The sequence below is a fragment of the Neopsephotus bourkii genome, unplaced genomic scaffold (assembly GCF_033783945.1).
Source record: "Neopsephotus bourkii isolate Nb327-2 ecotype Australia unplaced genomic scaffold, CSIRO-AGI_Nbou_v1 NB_1615, whole genome shotgun sequence".
Taxonomy (NCBI): Eukaryota; Metazoa; Chordata; class Aves; order Psittaciformes; family Psittacidae; genus Neopsephotus; species Neopsephotus bourkii.
This window is the reverse complement of record NW_026902090.1, coordinates 6,927,175-6,949,568: the sequence shown is the minus strand read 5'-3', so window position 1 is coordinate 6,949,568 and position 22,394 is coordinate 6,927,175. Positions and strand designations below refer to the sequence as shown.

Sequence of the window (22,394 nt, the reverse complement as noted above, 5' to 3'; positions counted from 1 at the left end):
TCTTTTCTAAGCACAGTTTGGGCAGTGGGGGATATATGTTTTGGGGTTTTTTACTATGTTAGTGAGAAAATTAGATATTCCAAAAAGCTACTGGCAGTTGTTTACAGGTTTGGAGAGAAGTAACTGTGGCAGTACATTACATACAGAGTACGTAACGTTTTTAAGATAAGGGTAACTGATGCTTGTGCGTCATGTAGATTTACGCTCTGGAGCACAACTGCTGCTGTCTATTCAAACATTAGATGTGATGTGGGCAATTACTCATTTCCCCTTTCACTGTCCATCCAGTTTCCAAGTTGTTCCTCTATGCACATGTACATGTATTACCACAAATACAAGACACAAATCTGTGCAACAGTGACCTTTTATCAAGAAGTGTTCAACTATGCTTCAAGCAGCTATTTTTTTCAACTCATAGTATAAAACTAGTATTCACCAATCCAAATCTATAAATTACATGAAGCTTGCCTGGATAATACTTCACAAATAAAATGATACAAACAGAAAGTGAAGGACATGTAGGTGCTCTATAGTTTTAACCACAACACATTACAGTGTAAGGAAGAACACATGAAGACAATTGTGAAAGAGCATTAAAACCCAAGAAACCCAAAAGGAATTTACTCATCTTAGCCTCTTCTGAAAAGGAACAGAAAGTTAACATTTAAAAACCGCATTAAAATGTGGACATTTGTCGTTCTAAGTGTAGACACTGTATTAGCCTACACACACTGTATACAATTGTCTGGTCTACTCAGAGACAAGATATGTTCATTTCTAAATAAATGTATCAGGTATTGGAATAACTATTAGCCACTCAAAAGAAAAATACCTTCAAAATGCTCACAGCAACTTTATTCACGTGAACCTTTAAAGCACCTCATAGACATTTCTGCAAATAATCTAGTGGATACCTCCCCCCCAACACCCTATTTTGGGAGCTTCAAAATAAAAGCAATACTATGTAATACACTTGCAAGCATTTTAAACCTGAGAAGTTAGTCCAAATCAATCTTCCTAAAATGAAATTACCACCATTCCCCCAACAGAGATCCTGCTGTTTTTCTTTTAATCCTAAACCTTTCCCACTTCACACACTGCAAGAGGGGAAAAAAACCATCCTTCTTTCTCCAGAATTAATTTCCTCATACTGTGAGCCCTCTTCAGAATAGTACTGGTATGATTTTAACACTGTTTATCTCTAGCCCTTTCTGTTCCCTGGATCAAGACACAAGTTTCTACGACTGTGGTCAACGGAACCTGTTGACTCTCTCCTGCATCTCTACGTGGCTCCATTTTTTTAATGTAAACTAGAGCTCCAAGAATAAAAGTCTAACTTCTAAAGCATCTAGAAGTTCTTTGTTGAGCAGAAAGGTTTGCAAAATGAGTTGGAAAACACACATTTTATGAGTCAGTCACCATAGATGTTACTGAAGTCCTGGGGATGTCAAAACCATCCCAATAAAAAAAAACAAACCAAAACACGCACCCCCTCACAGTACCACCTTTGATTGGAGGTTATTTCTAAGAGATCTAAATTGAGAAGATGGCCTGTGAATTTCACTACTTCCTATATAGTACACATTCCACTTCAGCATTTTATGTTTCCATGATGCATACCTTGCACTCTTGCTATTTTGAGCACCCTAGACTGAATGATGCTAAAATCACTAGTCAATTCAGAAAGTGAGTTTTTAATCTTGCTATGCTGTGCAGTTCATGATGAGGGATGTCAAAAAGTGCTTTGTTAATTATTTAATATTCACTTCACCCACCAAAGAAACAAAGGATTAAGGCCTGAACTGAGCACTTTAGAAAGATCTGTTCATCTATCCAAGTCTCTATATCCACCCACTGAAAACTCCCTTGTGACAGCTGTATGTTGAAAAATGGAAAAGGTTTCTTACTTTAGTTCTGCACACTAAAAAGCTTAAACATGAGGCATAGCAAAAAAGTATCAATATTAATTCCAAACTTTACTGAAAATGTAAGATCAATAGAGAGAAAATCCTTTATACAACTAGAGAACAAGGCAATAAAAATAAGAGCTCCATAACCATTATAGATTTTAATGCAACTTAAGTATTTTCTACTGGCTGGCCATTAGAAGAAAGAGAACAGATGCAAATATGGAAACAGCACACGCGTAGTGACTTGTGGGAAATACAGACCCAAAAACCAATGCCTGTAGTTGCACAGCTAAGATATTTTATCACACAATGGTTCTGACACTACAGAGTTTAATGCTTTATGTTCTGAAGCATAAGACAGAAAATACTCTTCTTTCAGGATACAACACTTTGAGGAATGCCACCGCTGTCATCCTTGCACTGTTCTCACAGAAGTGGGCCAGGGAGAACATGCATCCTAAAATTATGCTAGTGCCATCATTATCATAACTCCTTATCATCTGTGAATGGAAAGAATTTATTTTTAAAGAATTTATTATAACACAACATAAAAGAACAAAGCAATTATTTTACATTCATTCAATTAAGCATCGCATTCCAAACTATCTTGAGCTGTTTCAAAAATCCAGTGTAGTTTCTCCATATTAGGGTATGTGCTTTCTTATCTTTAGTGCTGCCCCTACCAAAGCAAAGTATGGCTTGCAAATGTGACATACTTATGTTATAAAGATTCACTAATAATGAACTAGGCATTCCATATTATACAACACTTCAGTTATTATACAACGGTTCAGTTCTTCAGTCAATGTATCTGTTGTAAGACTTAACAGACCTATACACAACTTTAAACAGTTCATTAACACTGCTGACCATTAACTGTGAGTCAGTCTGGACACACAGAAAAGAGTTTATTTCATAACAGCCAAAGGCAGTATCTGTTTGAAGAGATTCCATTCCCAGGACTATCCAGTCTTCCAGCTTCCCTGGCTGGGGACTGCATGCTTACTTCCAGTCTGGGAATTAAAAGCCTGGGAATCAGTTAGATTTTGCAGCTGGCACCACTGACGTTTTATAATAGACTGATGTTTGAAAATATTATTCTTGTCTACTAACTATAAAAAAAAAAAACAAGCAAGAAGTCTGTTGGTACACTCATCCTCTGCAAAATCACAAGTGGCAAAAAGGGCTCCACAAAACACTTTCCAGTTTACAGACAGGCACACTGCCTATGTGCATTTGTGAGTGCAAGTCGCGCCTACGCTTAAGTCAGTGGTAGTTTAACAAATCCGACTGACAGAACAACTAGAGAATTGCTCTTCTTCAGTGAGACGGAGATAGCAAAGCCCCAAAGGAATGCTTTAGCACTCTCAGTTTGGACTGTTACAAGTACACATCATCCTTTTTGGAGGAGTAAAAATTAATTTTCTTCTTTTTCCTGCACTACCTCTTTCACATAGTGTTCCGTCATGCAAACAGCATAACCCTTTATGAAACAAAATGCTTCTGGAGTTTTCCTCCTTAGTTAACATACCTGCCTTCTCATCAGGGGAAATCCCTGGACAAAGTAGATACCAAGGGGATGTCATACAATGGGAGGTAACAGGGAGCTAAAAATGGTTACTGTAATTAAATATTTTCTCTTTCTAAACCTGGCCTTCTGACTGTAATGTCAGTAAATACTTCAGAAAAAAATCCAAAGTAGAAATGACAGTATCTGTTAACATGAAAGAACGGATTTAGATTATTTAGTGTTGGGATACATCACTGTAAGTACAGACAAAGCTAAGTCTGGTTATGCATTTTATTCATTCCTACTTAAGCACAGCAAACATGTACATGAGGGTACTTCAACACTGCAGTCTCCCCTGATCCCCAACACACACATTCCATATTCAAAAGCTCTTTCAGCATCGAACGAGAACAGTTAAAAACTGTGTCTCATTCTGAGCCCTGCATGTCTCTGTAAGACTTGTAAAGGATGTTTATTGTCAGCAGCTCTGCATCTGGCATTTTGCATTAAAACCAGTATCTGAGACCTCAACTAGTATTCAGAATTCTGATTTGTAGTTTTAATTTATCATGAGCATAGATTTAATTCACAGAACCAGACTACAAACTGTAGAACAAAGAGAATGAGAAATCATGATTTCAAGTAAAAATAACGTAACCGAGGACAGTTTCAAGTTATGGACTTCAAAATGTTACTAAGTTTGACATCTGTTAAGATGGTAACTGCTAATTCAAATGCTTTTTTTTTTACTGCAGAAAGTAATCATCACCAATCATTCTGTCAAGATGCAGAGAAGTCCAATTTACTGGAAGAGTAATCTGTCAAACTAAATTGTGTGGGATTACTGTTGGATATTCAGTTACAACTCTCATTACATCCTTATGTTAAGACTTCAGTATTCATATGTTTCTGTCAAAGGCATGGTTATAGTAAAATACTAACATTAATAACTAATTTCTTGACCTGTTTCTATAGCTAACATGTGAAATAATAATAACTTCTGTTGCTATTGCTATTTGGAAATACAATAAACTCCTTAATCACTCAGTTTTGGCTTAGAATACAGAATTTGAGCATCCAGTCAACAGTTTAACAAGTACAAGGTTCCTGTAGAGAAAATCTGGTGGGCTGATTGCACAAAAACCTACTAGTTCTGAAAGTTTATCCCTCCTCAATTTTCTCTCAAATGTTTAAAGGAAAAAATGCCAGGTTAGGAGCAGGAATGAAAGCTGCTGTGGGTTCACAGAACCCATACCTAAATTTCATTAGCACATGTGGAAACTTCAGTCGCATTTATTTGTCCCTCTCCATGATTTTGCTGACAGTATGAAGCTGGTTGACACACTCATAGACAGTATCTAGAATTAAACAGTGTGCTTTAGAAGTCCTCCCAAAGCAAGGCTGGGTAATGTCCTGCTTCACTGCAGTTCTTTGCTGTAATTTCTTAATGTCACATTTCTCAAAAGCCTTTTTCTCCTTAAACAGTTCTCACATAGGAATAAAATGCTATAATCAGTCTTTCATTTTATTTCAGGCCTATCTTCAGTGAAGAAGATACTTTTTCTTTGAAATGTCAAATATTTAAAATAATTACCATTTACAAGTAAATTTAAGATCTAGCTCAATAAGAGAAGTCAGGCCATGCTGTTTCATGTCAGTTACATCTCCAACACAATTTTCTGTGGAAGTGAACTTCAAGGGCAGATGCAGCCCAAAGCTGAATGGGGTATTTCTGAGTTTATATTTCTGAGTTTAAATTTCGCATAGGAAACTGCTAAAGAGATGAGAAGGCCTTTTGCATTCAAATTCTCTATATTGCTATACCATGCAGCCATATTGTACAACATATATTTAGAGTAACTTAAAGTTTCGAGCTGTCCACAAAGACGATACATAACTAATCTCTGATGACTACAAGAGCAGTTCTTTAATTTTCAGCTACTACCAAGAAAAATTCCTCTCATAGGATAGCGAAGGCCAGAGCCCCAATGCCAGAATGAGACTAGCCTAGAAAGGGAAAGTAAGGCAACATGTAGAAAGCATACTTTGAAGATACAGACAGTTCAGACATAAACAGTTCATATATGGTGTGAGCTTGTCCCAGAGATGGGAACTGCTCATTGCTGAAGTAATTATTGCTTTATTCCTTTGCAAAATTGAGGAAGAAACACTATAAGTAATTCAGAAAAAAGAAGTGTTTTCCTCTGGAATGCGGTGGTACCAAATAACCCTCTAGCAGAGACACTCTGAGAGAAAAAAATAATCTTACATACTTTTGCCTTTTAAGGGCTATAAAAATTGTAGCAGTATGATAAGATACAGTACTTTCATTAAATAATAACTATGTAAAACCTAAATTGACGTAAAAATTTCCAACTCATTTACTGAAAGCATGGTCAACACTGTTCTTGGGAGTTGCTATAAATAGATTACAATCATGCAATTCAAGACCAGATTTTGGAATGTGGATCACACAGCTATGTCACCAAGAGCAGGCCATTGTCCTGTTCCTACCAGCAAGAATGTAGCTATCAAGAACATTTCACGCTCAGATCAACTGTGCATTTAAGCATCACTTGCTTTCAACACCCACTGAATAAAAATAGAAAGGGACAACAGAGAAAGCTAAAAAAGCAGAGAGTAATTTAATGATGTATTTTTAAGCTGCTGGCCCTCCCCTGTATTTCCTGCACAATCTGTATCAGTGCTAACTTCAGCACCAACTTCAACAAAGCCAGAACTTAATCCACAGAGTTCATTCAGGAATTTTGAAAGTGAAGGGTAAAACGCAAGCTCAGTGGCCACAACTAAAGAAATAAATAAGGAAGAATACTGTCTGCCTGAATCCTAACATGTGTTTTACCTCCATTAACTCCCCTACCTTAAAAAGACTTGTGCCAACTTTCTTTTAAAGGGTAATTCACTGTCACTTAATCTCTTTGCCTCAGACTTTGGCATCTGTATAAGATGGGGAAACAAAAGCCTATTATCTCATGGAAATAATATAAGGATGCTTAAAAGCATGCTACTTAGTAGTATCTGTTCTGCATATTAACTTATATGTGCCTTCATGAACTTTTTTCCCTTCAGTATTTTTAATTTCACAACAAACTATAAATCCATGTTTTAAAATGTCTCCTCCCTGGAGATACTCAAGAGCTGTCTGGAGACAAGCCTGGAGAGTAATGTGCTCTGGGTGACCCTGCTTGAGCAGGGAGGTTGGACCAGATGATCCCCAGCCTCAACCATTCTGTGATACTGTAACACATAGTCTAAACTGTTAGGAGCAAATACAAGAAATGTCAAGAAATATAACTGATACTGAATTTTCTCTTAAGAGGCAACCCTTCCCTCTGAGACTTTGAGGAAGGTCAGCATAAACTGTTCAAGACTCCCCAGTGTAGTACATAAACAGTTTAAACATCTAAACTCCTTTTCTTTCTCCCCTTCATGCTCTGGATAGCATGGATTTTGGATGTTGAAAGGAAACTCACAAAAGCATCACTTATTTAAAATGCATAAAATCCATACATCTATCTTCTGAAAAGAAAAATATGCTTCTTGTACACTGTGCAACCTACATAGCTCTAAGGAGAACAGGAAAGTACAGTGTTACTTCCCATATACCACACCAGTTAACACAGAAGTCAAACTTACTGTAATAACAAACCTGTGTTGCTGAAGTGTCCATTACACTCTGCAACTTGCACAGAGACACATATAAACACATGTAAAAAATGTTTGCTGCTATGTGGATATGAACTAAAGCAATTTCTGAAACTCTCATAAATTATTTCATCCATCCATATGCACACAGAGACAACTGGCATGCCAGTTTTAGCATATGACAGCAGGGTATCTACTTGTAAGACAGCACACTGAGAATCACCAACAGAAGGCTGGGTGTCTGCCCAGGAGAGTGAAGATTTCCTACACGACTGAAGATTTCCTACATTTACTGAATAACTAATGCATCCTATACATAGTATAAGGGATATTAACAGAAGACGCTACTAGGTTTAAGCAATCTGCAGTAACAACACAACTTTGACAAACTCTGCTGCAGTGTTGACAAAGTATTTTGATGGCTGGCAACACACTTAAAGACGTCGCTGCAGTTCATGGCAGTATCTATGCTGCAAGATAAATCCACTGCAGACTACAAGACACAGCCTTGGTTCCTCATACTCTGGAACACACTCCTGTCAGCATTTTAATCAGTATAATCCCCTGTTTTGACATCTCTCTCTGGTTATAGTTTTTTAAGGAATTTCATACAGCTATTACAGATATTTACATTTTTTCTTGTTAATTTTACCCACACAAAACCATTAAAAAAATCTTAAAAAGAATCTGAAAACACACAACCCAGCCCCATTTTATCTCTTTGACCCTCTCAAAAAAGGAATTTAAGTTGATTTAATCTCTTTGTAAGTAACAGGTTATATTTTGTAGAGCTCTAAATAGACAATTCACTGGTAGGTTCTAATTGAATCAGAAAAGATTTTACTGGTCTGAAGAGAGTGTGTTCAGAAGATCAGATTTTTACATAAATGCTGATAAAAATTCAGTAGTGTTGAAGAGTGCAGATGACTAATCCTCTACAGGTGAATCATTCAGTGATTACTATGCTCATGTTGATAACAATCCTATCAATTAACAAGCAGAGCTCTCAAAAACAGAAAGTATCGACAGAAATTCAACTACTGGCAAAAGCAGAAGAAAGCATCATGAAAAGTAAAATTATAGGCTATTCTGAATGGTTCTGTTAACCAGTTGAGGTTTCTGAAGCACGGATGAGTTACTCGTTTCCTCCTTTGCTGATCTACGGAACAGTTCTGCAGTAACGTCCCACGGAAATCAGCTTGCTGGTTCAAGACACCTTGAAAACTATACCAGCTAGTCAAACAACAGTCTACTGGCTGACAAAGGGAAAATCAGATTGGATAAAATTCAGCTAAACTCATGCCTTCATTAATAGCAAGCCACATCCAGTGAGATTCAGGTACTCCTTCTCGCAAGTAGAAATCCACATGCTTAACACAAATTGTAAGGGTCATTGGCAAAGCATTTGCAATAAAGTGCCCTTTTTAAAATTTAATTTGTTTTCATTTCATTTTTATGTGGAAGACATGTTATTACAAGTTTTAAATCTAAAACTTAATGACAGCTGCTTATTTAAGTAGTCAAGGCTGCTGGTGGTACAACGCCTATACTGACAATCTATATGAGAAGACATCTATATGTCTTCATGTTCCTTTAAACTTGAGTGTGTTTTCCTCTCTCATAACTGATTCAAGACTATAACAAATGTTTCCAGGTCAGTAAAATATTCTCATTTACTAATTTTGCAGAGCATTTATAATTTAAAACTATTTGACTTAAATCATGCTACTTCCCCAACCCATTATCTGCAGATTCAAGAAATCCCGATTTTGGAAGTCAATTTTTACGTTTCAAATAGTGACCTAAGGGTTTTATTTCACGCTAAAGCACTGTTCTGTCATTGTTCAAAACTGACATCTGCAACCCCTGATTTATAGTTAAATGGAAACATGAAAAAAGAAAGAATCAACTCACAGTTAGTTGAAACATGGCAGTTATGGGATGTCAAGCTCAGGTGTGTGTTATGTGAATCAGGAAAGCAAGCTACTTAAGTCTTCAGAAGCTGACTCTTGCATCCCATTATGCAAAGATTTCACTCTTACCACTGATGCGTGCAAGGTTTTTTCTGAGGTATTCCTCACCTATCTGATCATCATCTTGAATCTAATGATTTTATGTCACCTAAACAGGAATAAACAGAGGCCCCCAACTAAAATTACTTTTATTTCCTAAACTCAAATATTTACAAGTGGTCAAACATGTCTGTATAGTCAAGGAAAGGAACTTCTAGACAATGCTCACTTCCTGTAAAATGTAGCTGCTTAAGTGATCCTGGCATAAAAAGCACTGTCTTAACAAAAGCAGTCACAATTTCCTCCTGTATTTGGACCCAGTAACTATATAGCTCACTACAAAAGAATTTTTCTGCCATCAAGTAACAGTTCATGTTTCCTTCAGGATCCAAAGCAGAACTGCAGGTCTTACTTGCAAATGAAACCACTCTTTTTCAGACTCAGTTGTAAGGTGAATTTTTACTTTTTCCTATCTCAGATTATTACCAAAACAGGAAAATATTTAGCAAACAGCCATGCATGTGTAAATATGAGATGTTAAAAGCTCAAGTGATACAGTACTTGAATTTCCAAAGACCACATCCCACGGAGAGCTGATAGGCTGTTCTTCTCCTTTTGCTCCACCTTCCTTATCGACACCTTGTATCCCAATGCCTGCTACAGTGGTCACCATCTCTAACTCCAGGTCAATCTACAAGGAGCAAAATTACACATGCTGAATGTACAAAATTAACTTGTTACAATTTGAGCTAGATGTCAAAACCTGCGTTTTTGCTGACAAATAAACAACAAATCCTAACAAATGTGGGAAGATAATGAATTTTACCACAATGCTAGCTGATGGGTGCAGGAAGCAGCAGGAAAACCACAAGACTGGAATTAAATTAACGCTGTTTTGGCAAGGTTTGCCCAGCAGTTGTATAAGCAAGCACCAAAATTTTCTAATGAAATACTCAGACGATGGATGTGGATGTTCTGCTTTAAACTTCTATAGGACTATGACATAGAAATTCAGATACTGTATCTCCCATCTCATTTAATTTGTACAAAGCAAATTATTTTCACAGTTCATTTCATGCCTTAGGGAAAAAAAAAGATTTAATTTCTGCAGCTGAAATCCTTTTATTTTTCTTTTCCTTTTGCTTATTTTCGAAGTGACTTCCAATACTGCAGAAGCATTTATCATGATGGTCATGTAAAAAGGAAGTCTTTTACACACAGTCTTCTAACTTTTGTAGCAGTAAATGCACTTTTTGCAAGGCCCATGGCTTGCACAAGCATTTGAATGCATGGCCTGTAGCTGTTTATTCTATTAAGTCCTGGATGCCCTCATGGCACATTTAGATGAAAGGGAAAAGCTAATTATCACCAAAAATGCTGATGCGGTGTGATACTGATCTTCAGATGTTTCTGTGCTGTCTTTGCTACCTGCAACACTTCATATCCTGTGGTCACCACGCTACAGTGATGAGTGTCTGTAAGATGAGGACCCTGGAGCAAACTGCTCATTTTTAATACACAATGCTTCTCTAGCCACTGGGAGCCTTGGTCATTTTCAGAATAAAACCTGGTAGCCAACTCCAATGAATACTGTGCAGGGAGTTCGTGGACAAGTGCTTTGAAAGTGAAACACACAATGAGCCCACTTAACAGTACAAAGGTACTTCAAACTGAGTAAGGATATACCTCTTCTCATCATTAATCAGACATATTAGCGAGGATCTGAGTAGAAGATCTTCTGAGATGCATAAAATACTTTTAATAATAAGGTAATATCATATTGCTTCAACAAATTTAACTTCTTATTATTCTAAAACTGACCTAACCAAATGTAAGATCCAATGACTATATATAGAAAGTATCATTCCTACATCCTAAATCAAGCTAAAGTAAGTGTTTAATAAAAAAAATATTCCACATGCAGACAATTCTTGTATTACATCAGTTACCATTACACACTGTAGAGACCCAAACAGCTAACTGAAGTTTAGATACTCAGTGAACCACAGCAGTACAATAACTTTAGATAAGAATCAGATACTACTGGAAGTGAAATAAAAACTATTTTGTTGTAGTACTAAGAATAGATGTTTCTCATAACAGGAAAGTAAGAGTCACTAGAAAAACAAAATCAAATATGCTGCAGCAAGTAATGTATATCATCTTCATTTGAAAGGAAGCACAAAAGCATATGTAGCCTTTAAACAACAAACTGCACAACAGCATTTGTTTATAAGATACTGTGCTGAATTTCCTGCCCCATGTTGAGGGAATTCAAAGAGTAAATAATCAGAGTAAGCAATTTAGTGTAAATATTCACCTCTGTAAGTAGAATAAGAGATGACAGATTAAGTTTTGAATTTCCTTGCAGAAAATTTACCTTTCTAATGAGGTGATTTTCTGTATCAGCTACATAAATAACATCTTTTTTTATAGCAATCCCTTGTGGTGAGTTGAAAGCTGCCTCTGAAAATCTTCCATCTCTTCTTCCACTGTTTGGACCTATAAATGAAACAAAGCCAACTCAAATATAATTTTATAACAAACAAAACCAACCAACCAACCAACCAACCAACCAAACCCCAAATTCATACATGTAAATTTGTAAAAAAAATTACACATTCTAAGAGGTGCTTTCACAGCATCTTGTACAGTTCACATTACTCGCCCGCTGCAGGAGAGGATCAGGCTTGAGATAATCTTAGGAACCTGAATGTGCACAAGTCCATGGGACCTGATGAAATCCATCCGCGGGTCCTGAAGGAGCTGGCGAATGAAGTTGCTAAGCCACTGGCTATCATATTTGAAAAATCATGGCAGTCAGGTGAAGTTCCCAATGACTGGAAAAAGGGAAATATAACCCCCTCTGTGCCTGGCAAAATCTTGGAGCAGATTCTCCTGGAAGGCATGCTAAGGCACATGAAAAACAACAAGGTGCTTGGTGACAGCCAGCATGGCTTCACTAAGGGGAAATCCTGCCTGACCAATTTAGTGGTCTTCTATGATGGGGCTACAGAACTGATGGAGAGGGGCAGAGCAGCTGATGTCGTCTACCTGGACACGTGCAAAGCGTTCAACACTGTCCCGTGCGACATCCTTGTCTATAAATTGGAGAGACATCAATTTGATGAATGGACCACTCGGTGGATAAGGAACTGGCTAGAGGGCCGCACACAAAGAGTTGTGGTCAACGGCTCAATGCCCAGCTGGAGACCAGTAACGAGTGGTGTCCCTCAGGTATTGGTGTTGGGACCGGTCTTGTTCAATATCTTTGTCAGCAACACGGACAGTGGGATTGAGTAGCTCCCTCAGCAAGTTTGCTGATGACACCAAGCTGTGTGGTGCAGTTCCTGTGCTGGAGGAAGGAATGCTGTCCAGAGGGACCTTGACATGCTTGTGAGGTGGGCTGATGCCAACCTCATGAAGTTCAACCATGCCAAGTGAAAGGTCCTACACCTGGGTGGGAGCAATCCCAGACACAGCTACAGGCTGGGCAGAGAAGAGATTCAGAGCAGCACTCCGGAGAAGGACTAGGGGGTGTTGGTTGATGAGAAAATGAACATGAGCCGGTTTCAGTGTGTGCTCACAGCCCAGAAAGCCAACCGTATCCTGGGCTGCACCAAAAGAGCACGACCAGCAGGCTGAAGGAGCCAAAAGAGAAGTCTTGAGAGGGGTTTAAATTGTTCCTGTTCTCTTGCACTAAAGGATAATAGCAACAACACAAGACAGAAATAGAAGAACTACATCTTTTTTAATTCCCAACTACATCAAATCAAGCCATCAGGGAAAACTTTAATTTCCAAAATTCAACTCACTTTCAGTGGTTTAGATTTTGGTGTTATCACAAATTAAACTAATATTTGATTTGCAGCATTTTCTCATTAGCAGCATTAGGAAAAAGATACAATGGAATAGATTACATAAAAGAATAATAAGGATGATGGAGTGACAGTGTTTTGCACAGAACCATCAAGAAATAGAAAGAACCCTGACCTGAATATAACAGTATGAAGGTAAGCACTGTGTATCAGTGGGAGTAACACTTAGAGTGCATTAGCAGTATGTCTCAGCAGAAGACATTTAGGTACTGAGTTATGTGTGCATCATGATTTATGATGCAAATATAGTAATATCAACCTTTGTGCTTGCCTACATTTGTTACTGTATTGTCAACTTCATTACATTATTTTCTGCCCACTGAATCATTTAACTGAGTCACTGAAATACACAAACTTTCACAACCTACTGTCAGAAGACAATTTAGACCTTACCAGACACAAAGGACTGAGATACTGGTGTGTATCCTTCTAAGTGGCAGGGTGCACATGCTCAGGGAAGGGAAAAGTACAGAGTGCCACATGAAGCGGGGGTACCAGTTCAGAGGTTAGGCTACTTCCCTCTGAATTGCTATTTAATGACTATCCCAGTACACTAAAGGGTAGCTTGTTGCTGGAGACTTACCTCACATGGCAAACAGAAACCAAATTCTCTCACTTTTGTCATAAGAAATCCTGTTGGTACTTCCCATAGGAGAAGGATATTAAGATTAACGCCTTTATCAGGTTAACTTGGGTAACTCCTCTGCTTATCCAACACACTGTTACTTCAAATAGCAAGAGATTTTATTCCTTTCTTTAAGTAGCAGTGCCACTGGTTATTTTTATGAGGTTTTCAGGATGCTGCAACAGAACAGGCATTAGGCAATACCAAACTCAGTGATATAGGACCTATCAGATCCTGATTCTGAGACATAAATGAATCACTGTTGTCAATTATCTGGGGATTCAACCACTTCCTACATTTGTCTGTTATGGTTGTTCATAACTGGACTGTCCTGACAGCTATGCACTTGGTGCATTGAGATGTCACTTCTACCACTGTAATAGATTCTAAAATAGAACAAATCTGAATGTTTCATTTCTGAAAGAGTAAAGCATACGAAGAATGTAGATAGTAATATTACAAAATCAGTTAAATAGATTAAGTTTTTAAAGCCGAAATGTTAACAATATAAATTTGGTAACAAATGTAGCTAAATCTAAATACTTCCACTATTTTCATACTTGTTTGTATGTTACACCTCAGTTTTGGTGACAATGCAGGTCTTTTCACATACACTAAAGCAACTTAATTTTCGGGTGCCTATGTATTAGAGCAGTGTCACTGCCCTTAGTAATTCTCCCTTCCTCCAAAATCCTATACAGGAATGCTCTTCACTTAAAAAAAAAACAACAACCAAGCTAAAAACACACATCAAAAGCTTCCCCACACACCACCACCACCACAACTAAGCATTCATGTCCTCTACTGGAAAGGGACACATTACTCTTCCTTACCTTGTTGCTGGTTGTGGATGTATGTCACTTCAACCTAGACCCATCTACAACACTTCCATAAGAATGCAAAATGTATTTTTTGTAATTCATATTATACTGTATATGTAATTATACTAGCAGGCCCAGCAAACATCCTCTACTCCTAAACTAAAATTACTGTGAGAAACTTATATACCCTTACCTCCAATAGTGTGTAGAATTTGTCCATTTTTTCCAGTAACCAATATCCTATGATGTCCAGTATCTGCTATGACCAGCCTTTCTCCTGAATGATCCACAGTCACTTTGCCAGGAAACAGCAGGGGAGAAGGTGGGAGTGAGTCTCTATATAGCTTTATTCCAATCTTGTTATCTTTGATTTGTCCTCTTTCCTTGTAGAATTTCAGTGTTATAGAAGTAAATAAAAACAACTTCTCTCTATGTCCCTCTCCAACAAGTGAAAAGAGCATATTTCCACGAGGCCCCAGAATAACCACAGTTGGCCAGCAGGACACTTCAAGTTCATGCCACAGTGTTGCATCTGCATCATTTACTACAGGGTGGACAATATTATACCTCAGAATGGCACTTTTAATGTTATCCAGAACTTTTTCATTTGGGAATTTTGCCGAATGGACTCCAACAATAATAAGACCATCTGAAAGGAAAAATAAAGTCGTGCACTGAAACATATTTGTAGTTGAATAAAAAGTAAAACTGAAGCACAGTTAGCTCACAATGTGACTGATTGCTTTCCAGAATAAAAGGGTTTGAACAAACAAAAAGCAATTACATCTGAGTAGGACTATAAATAGCTGTGTAGACAAAATACTGAATCTCAGAAATAACATTTCAGTAAAATGACTGAACTTCAGGACCGTTACTTCCCCAGCTGGTTGACATTTAATGCCAGAAATTGTTCTTAGCTCCTGAACCTCTACTTACTAAGGTAGAAAATACTTTCAAAATAATTATGGGTAAGTTGTAGCAGTTAACTGATACTTTGGGTTTTTTCAGATGTTTATGACACCTCTTTGCCTTTCAATGCCTATACACAACTACGGTGTTTTAGAAAATGAATTCTTTCCCACAGTTAACTAGGAATCACAAATGTAACGCTGAACTCTTAAGCCCAGAGTTACCTTGGTGTATCTAACTCAAACAATAACAAAAATGTATAGGCTTCTGAAATCAATAAAGTCTTCTCTATTTCAAATAGCAGCACTGACAGCTGTGACAAAATGATAAATAGGACTTGGTAGAAACCTGGAAGGCTTGAATCTTCTCCCTTAAAATACAATTAAAAAAGGAGCAAAAGAGGATTAAATCATTGACTTTTGTGCCTCCCCTTAAAATTTTTAACTTCTATATGTGGTTAATAAAGACAATGATGAGTTTAGATTTTCCAATATCAGGGATAACAGCACTTGAAATCCTGGTATGAAGGTGTTCCACAAACATGAAGTAATGTAAGTCTGCTTCTATACATTACATACATATTAGCAGTCCTTTGCATATTTTCTTAGTTTTATGAAATTTGAACACAGAAATAAAAATCTATGGCTCAGACTTGAGCTGCTTTTCCCTTGTGATGAGAAATAAATCTGCTTCCACCCCAATGTAAACAATTATGTAAGCAGCCCCAGATTTTCCATTCCCCTTCCTACCCAACAGAAAAAGAATTAAGAGCCTTTCTTCAGTCACAAGACTTTTTTCAGTACTTTCTAGGAGCTAAAAAAGAGGAAAATAAACAAACCAAAACCCACTACAACCTTTTCCAGGGCTTTAAATTATGTTTTACTAGCATAATCTCCACCAGATGAAGTAAATTGTGCACATGACATCAATACCATACTTTGTCTCACTTTGTACTTGAAGAATACTAGCTGTAAGCATAGTTATAGTCGAAGTAACTTGTCAATTCTACCTGAACTAAGAATTTACCTTCTAAGTGAGGAAGGTAACAATAGTAATCATGAAGTTGTAGAAAATTGCAATACAATAATTTTAAACCAGAACTGTCAATCTAGTGGAAATGCTTAGACATTAACCTTACTACTTACCCAAATATTACTCGTGTTTCTGGCAAGTTCAAGCATTTTGTAACCACGAATAACAATTGGCATCTTTCTATTTCTTTGTGCAAGTAAAAGTTTCAAATTTTCATGTGATCTTTTTTTTTATTTGAAGTTGAGGAGTGAAATTAAATGGGAAGGGAAAATGTCCCCAGAGTTGATACCCAACTTGAGTTATATATTACCATGGTATAAGAAATCATATGGTCTATAACATCATTTAGCATCTGTAAACACTTTATCAGTACCACTCAAGTATCTGTGGTGTTTCCTTCCTTCACACAGTCACAAATGTCTATAGGTGGATTCCTTAGAGTACTGCATTTTTCAGTAATACAAGTAATTCCAGAAAGCAAAGAAGACTTGGAGTCCATTCAAAGTGGCATGGAGGAGGAATAGCCATTATCCAATCTAATCCAATTCTGATGATGCTTATACTCTGAAATATGAGTGTAGAACCTTGAAGAACTTCATAAGGTTCTTAAATCAGACTAATTTGTGCTCATATGCATACTCACTGCAATTGAAAATGTTGTATTGTGCTACAAAGTACAAAACAGATTTGGCTGAACAGCTATTACATTTAGATAAGCAGGATACAATTAGGTTATAAAGGATAAAGGCAGATATGCAATGCGCATCTCTAAGTAAGCAAGTTCTGTCACTTTGTGCTTACTCTAATATTGTATTTATCCTGAACAGCAGCCAACAGAAACAGCCCTCCTGAAAGGACACTCATCTGGAAAAGAGCTGTTTTAAAATAAATGTTTTCTCAGAAAGGTTTTAAGAAGACTTGGGAGTAAGTTTTAGTTATTTGAATTTTTAGAAGGGAATTTTTTTCTCACTCAAATATAACCATTTGTTACAACAGGAAAATAGTCTAACCAGAACACAACCTGAGTATTTGCAATCACCTTGATAACACATTTATTTCCCATCTTCTAGCTTCATACAGTTCCTAGCACATTACCCCTTCTTCCTAGTTTTCATCTCTTCATTCTTCCAGTTGCAACTGTAGATATCAAAATCTAGTAATTAGTGCTCTCAGAACGAAAGCCACACACAAACATTTTGAGTTTGCATAATTCAACTTTCTCCTTATCAAATAATTTTATCTATTTAGCATTCTAGCATTTTAATTTTTAATCCATCAGAAGTGTGCTTTTTTTCTGCAATAACTCACCTATCTGATACATTTTACTCATTTGGCATCAACTGTTATGTGTCATGCAAGTCATTCTAAACTGGAAATGTATGTATCAGATCACTACTGTTATTTGGCATTTACTACCTGATCCATTAAAGGGCTTCACTGTTTAGAAAACTTCAAGCAAATATGTCAAAATAAAACGCTTTTGTAAAACAGCCCTCTAAAAGCTCTGCATTTAAGACTCAGTGGAGTTTGCCACTGCAAGAATAATGAAACCAGTCCTGTGATCAGAGTGCCTGAACCAGGGCCCAAAAAGTTACAAGTGCAAATAACTTCATCCAAGGACATGGTTTGGAACAGAATGTAGTATTTACTTTTATGCTTGTCTCCTACCTTTAAAGTAGAGGTGCAATCTGGCTAGCTGGACATCTTTGTTCTACCCTCAGCTCTGCTTTTGTGTCAGAAATGTAAGAAAGGCAATTATTAGAAGTCTTAAATAGTTGTATTATTTAAGCTCAGATGAGTTTGTTTCCTTCCAGAAAAACTAATTTAATCTCAAGTTGCTTTTTATTCAGTTACAAAGAAATGGAAAATTATTTTTCTCTTTTAGCTCTTCTCTCCAACCATAAAACAGTGTTAATGGAGAAGAACATAATCTTCAACGTGACAATAGAAAAGGATAAAGTGCTGCACAAAGACAGATATAGAATTATAAGACCATTATATAGTCTTTATCAATCCTATACGCATAGCATGTTGCAGTATCAGATAGATGAAGTTGTAGTATCATGAACTGCTGTACTCCAAAGAGCAGGTCAAATATTTTAACTGTAACAGGATCAGCAGCAGCACTTTTATTTGTCCTTCAACAACACCGTTAAAACTAGAAAGGGAATTCTACACTGAACACCTGAACAGGACAAACAAGTTATAACATCCTCTACTGAAGAAAGCTCTTCTGGAAACTGATGGATGATATGCTGAGATGTACAAATATGCACACCATTTAAAACACTTTATTCAAAGGACTATAACAGAGCACAACACTGGAATTAGGCCAAGCTATTTCTGAATATTAAAAAGTACTCCCTCTTATAGAAGTCATTTCTGGACTGCTGATAACATGAACTGAATATGCACTGGAGTTTAAAATAACTTCCTGAATGCCACTTGAAAAACAAGAATAGCACCACTGAAGATAGCAGTGAGAACGTATCTGATAAAGATGCTAGGTGACATTTAATCCTATGGAAAGCAGTCTTCATTTTGAAGCAATCTCCTGAAGTTCCAGACAACAGAACTATGTGCGTATGTACAATGACATATATATATATATGCACACATATATATATATATAATGGTTTAGGATCACCCTAAAAATAGAGCTTCTTGTGTTTAGACTTCTCATGTCTGATGATCACACTTGAAATTTCAACATATTCCATGTAAAAGGGTATTTGAACAGCATGAAAAACAAAGTAATCAGAGTATCCAAAATGAACATACACAACGTACAATCAAAAAAAGATATTACATCAGTATTGAGGTTTGTTCTTAGTTATGCAGCAAAACAAAGGCAACATTCCTTTAGATATTCAAACAGGCATCATGAGATAGATGCTTTGCCAGATGCTTGTTTTCATTATGACTAATATTGTGTGCTAGGTCAGAACCTGCTGCCACTTTTATAGCATGGTAAATATATACATGAAATGGGTAAATAAATGCCGTATTTACAGATCTAAAGTTCAGTAAAGCTGCAGTTTCACTGACTCGCTGCTTCCAAAAGAAATCATCTTTTGATGACCCAAAATCAGGTTTTTTTCTTATCACAAAAAGGTGGTTAAGATTTCGGAACTAACCCAACCAAAAGTGAAGAGACTTCCATTAAATAAAGAGCAGAATAAAACAGAATGAAACTCCAGAATAAGGCTGAAGACATTCTTAAAATACTTTCTGTTATGTCCAATATCCTATCTACTTTTGTTTTATTCTTCCAACTTTCATCTTTCTCGAGCTTCTCAAGCCAAAAACTCTTCCCTCCTTTCTCCTAGTAACTGGCAAATGATGTTTACCTTTGGTGAAGAAGATGCACACTAATATAATAACATCTGCTGAAGTATTTTTCTATTGCTTAAAACCCCACAACTCTTACTACCTTGATGTATTTATGCATATTACTGTAATGCTAAAATTCACACACTTAGCACAGCAAAGAAAGATTAAAAAATCCTGAAATTGCTGAGAATCAAAACATGAAAAGAGCAGAAAACAACCAAAAGGGAGATCTACAGTGAAAAAAAACCAATGTATCTTTTTTTTTGTTTTAACCTTCAAGCACCTTAATCTCTTCCTGAATCCAACTACTATCCTCTGTTTCCTAATGGATTAAATTAAAGATTGATGTTCCACACACCTGCTCTTCTTTCCTTTTACCTCCACCTTCATCCCAAGTATCTTTTTTTTCTCACTCCGGTTCCTGTAGGAACAGGATAGCTCAAATGCAAGAAGAATTTATCACCTGTCAGCAAAGTACTTTCCTCAAGTAATAACTCCTGTGACAGGAAGTTTAACACAAGTCAAACAAAGAAAAAAAGGCTCTCCGAGTGGAGCTTCAGTTCAGAGTGCTACTGCCTCTTCTGCACCAGAGAAGAGATGCTCAAATACTTTAAAGAGAAAGCTTGTGGGGACAGGTTGTTAAAATGAGTATTTTGTTATCAACTGATTTAACAGCTTGTTCTTAAAAAACGGGTTAAGGATATGACAGCTATACTAATATAGTAACACTATGCTACAAATTGTTTGTAATTTAATGATATTCTTTATTATATGATCAACATAATCTTCTGAAATCTACACCTTCTCCCCAGCATGGCTGGTATCTACTGCAGTCTATTTATAATTTGCTAATCGCCTTCTACTTAAAAATGCCTCCCTCCCAAAAAAATGCCATAAGTTTTCCTTATTAAAGTTTCGTATATCTGAAACATTATACCGGATCTCCGGTTTCTCCAAAGCAAACAGCTAAGCTTTCCAAGGCAGAAAATTTAGTTTGATTCTTCTGTCAAGCACTATGTAATCCTACAATACATAAGTGAACTACTTAAAGAACTTGAAATTTCAAACATTTTAATTTCTTTTTCTAGAGAAAGATGGCAGCAATAATAAATGCTCCCAAAATTAAAACCAATCAGAAACACCAATGGAGGATCAGAAACTTAACTGCATATATACGTTATATTTAATACAGTATTTTTAGTCGGAAAGTAACACTGTTCATCTCACTGTTCAGCCTATTAAAATATCCAAGATAAGCAAGCAGCTGATACATTCTGTGTAAGACCACAGCTTATCTCTGTCAAGTCATCATGATGACAACAGACTGCATTCTAAATAGTAATTACCCTATATTTTTATTCACTCAAGGAGAGAGAGAAGATTTCATTTCAAATATGACTTTCAAAAGCTTAATTCCCTCTCCAGAACACAGGACTACTAATAATACATAACTTGATGCCAATGCAAAAAAAAAACTCTTTCTAAACCAAGCCTACATATTTTGCTATTTCAGTTAGAATGGAAAAAACCTCCAAGTGATCTTAACTGCATCCATTCTGCCATCTATATTCTTCTCAGAGGTAGTCCCTTAAGTCAAGCGCAGGGGGTTAGGTACTCGTATTAACTTTGAACCCACATCTTACACCCTTGTGTAGCTTTTTGCAAATAGCCTTATTTATGAGGATATCAGATTTGGGGGTTGAGCACATATCCTGTTTCTTTAATTATACAGACACAACAGATACCTTATTTAACCCCATTTAAAAATGTAATGGGAGTACACTCAGGCACCTTTTTTAGGCTACTTAAAAGATTAGAAGACATTTTTAGGCACCCCTGAAATTTTGCCAGCTGTTTAGTAACCAGCAACAAAGTGACTCAGCTACTCCACCATCAACAGTGCCAGGAAATTCTATTCGAAGTGAGCCAAAGCACTTTTACCTTTATCAGAGAACTGGTGCTCTAATGCGTGGAGATCAGGCAGCAGGTGCAAGCAGTTGATGCAGCAATAAGTAAAGAAATCCAACACCACAACTTTTCCACAAAGGTCTTTGTGAAGAGAGATAGGACCTTCAGTGTTTAACCATTGTAGATCTGGAATTCAGAGAACAGTGATAGCCAGTTAGGGGAAGGGTAGGGAAAGGCAGACAATTGGAGTGAATTTGCACATATTTGCACAACATTCCTAGTGCACTTAACCTTAGAGAAATGAAAAAGTTCAACATCCCTTTCTACACAGGTAGAAAAGAAAACCAAAGGTCCTATATTTATCCAACTCATCCAATGATTCTTCATAGAATCACAGAATAGTTTGAATTGGAAAGGACCTTAAGCTCAACCAGTTCCAACCCCCTGCTGCGAGCAGGGATACCTTCCACTAGACCAGTTTGCTCCAAGCCCCACGCAACCTGGCCTTGAACACTGCCAGGGATGGGGCAGCCACAGCTTCTCTGAGCAATCTGTGCCAGCGCCTCAGCACCCTCATAGTGATGAATTAAAAGTTTTGCTATTAATGAGATTTAATGTAATACATTAAATGTATTAAATGTATAAAATTAATGTAATTAATGAAAGTGTAGTGTATATACTTCAATAGATACCTTTAAAGTGAAAGAACATGCAAGCCTCAGAACCATTTTTATACATTTAAAAACATGATCTATTTTATTCAACCCCTAATAATGTCATATGGGTAAAC

The 22,394-nt window shown here is 36.8% G+C and overlaps 1 protein-coding gene across 2 annotated transcripts in view; it reads right to left on the bottom strand.

Moving 5' to 3' along the window:
- NHLRC2 (NHL repeat containing 2) overlaps positions 1-22,394 on the bottom strand; it is a 30,571-nt gene that overhangs the window by 6,212 nt on the left and 1,965 nt on the right. For both annotated transcript variants that reach the window (XM_061372745.1, XM_061372744.1), the window contains exons 2-5: positions 21,638-21,790; positions 14,616-15,071; positions 11,479-11,600; positions 9,660-9,789 (exon numbers count right to left, since the gene is read on the bottom strand). In XM_061372745.1, coding sequence (XP_061228729.1) covers positions 9,660-9,789; positions 11,479-11,600; positions 14,616-15,071; positions 21,638-21,790 — 861 coding nt within the window. The remainder of the gene's footprint in view (positions 1-9,659; positions 9,790-11,478; positions 11,601-14,615; positions 15,072-21,637; positions 21,791-22,394) is intronic.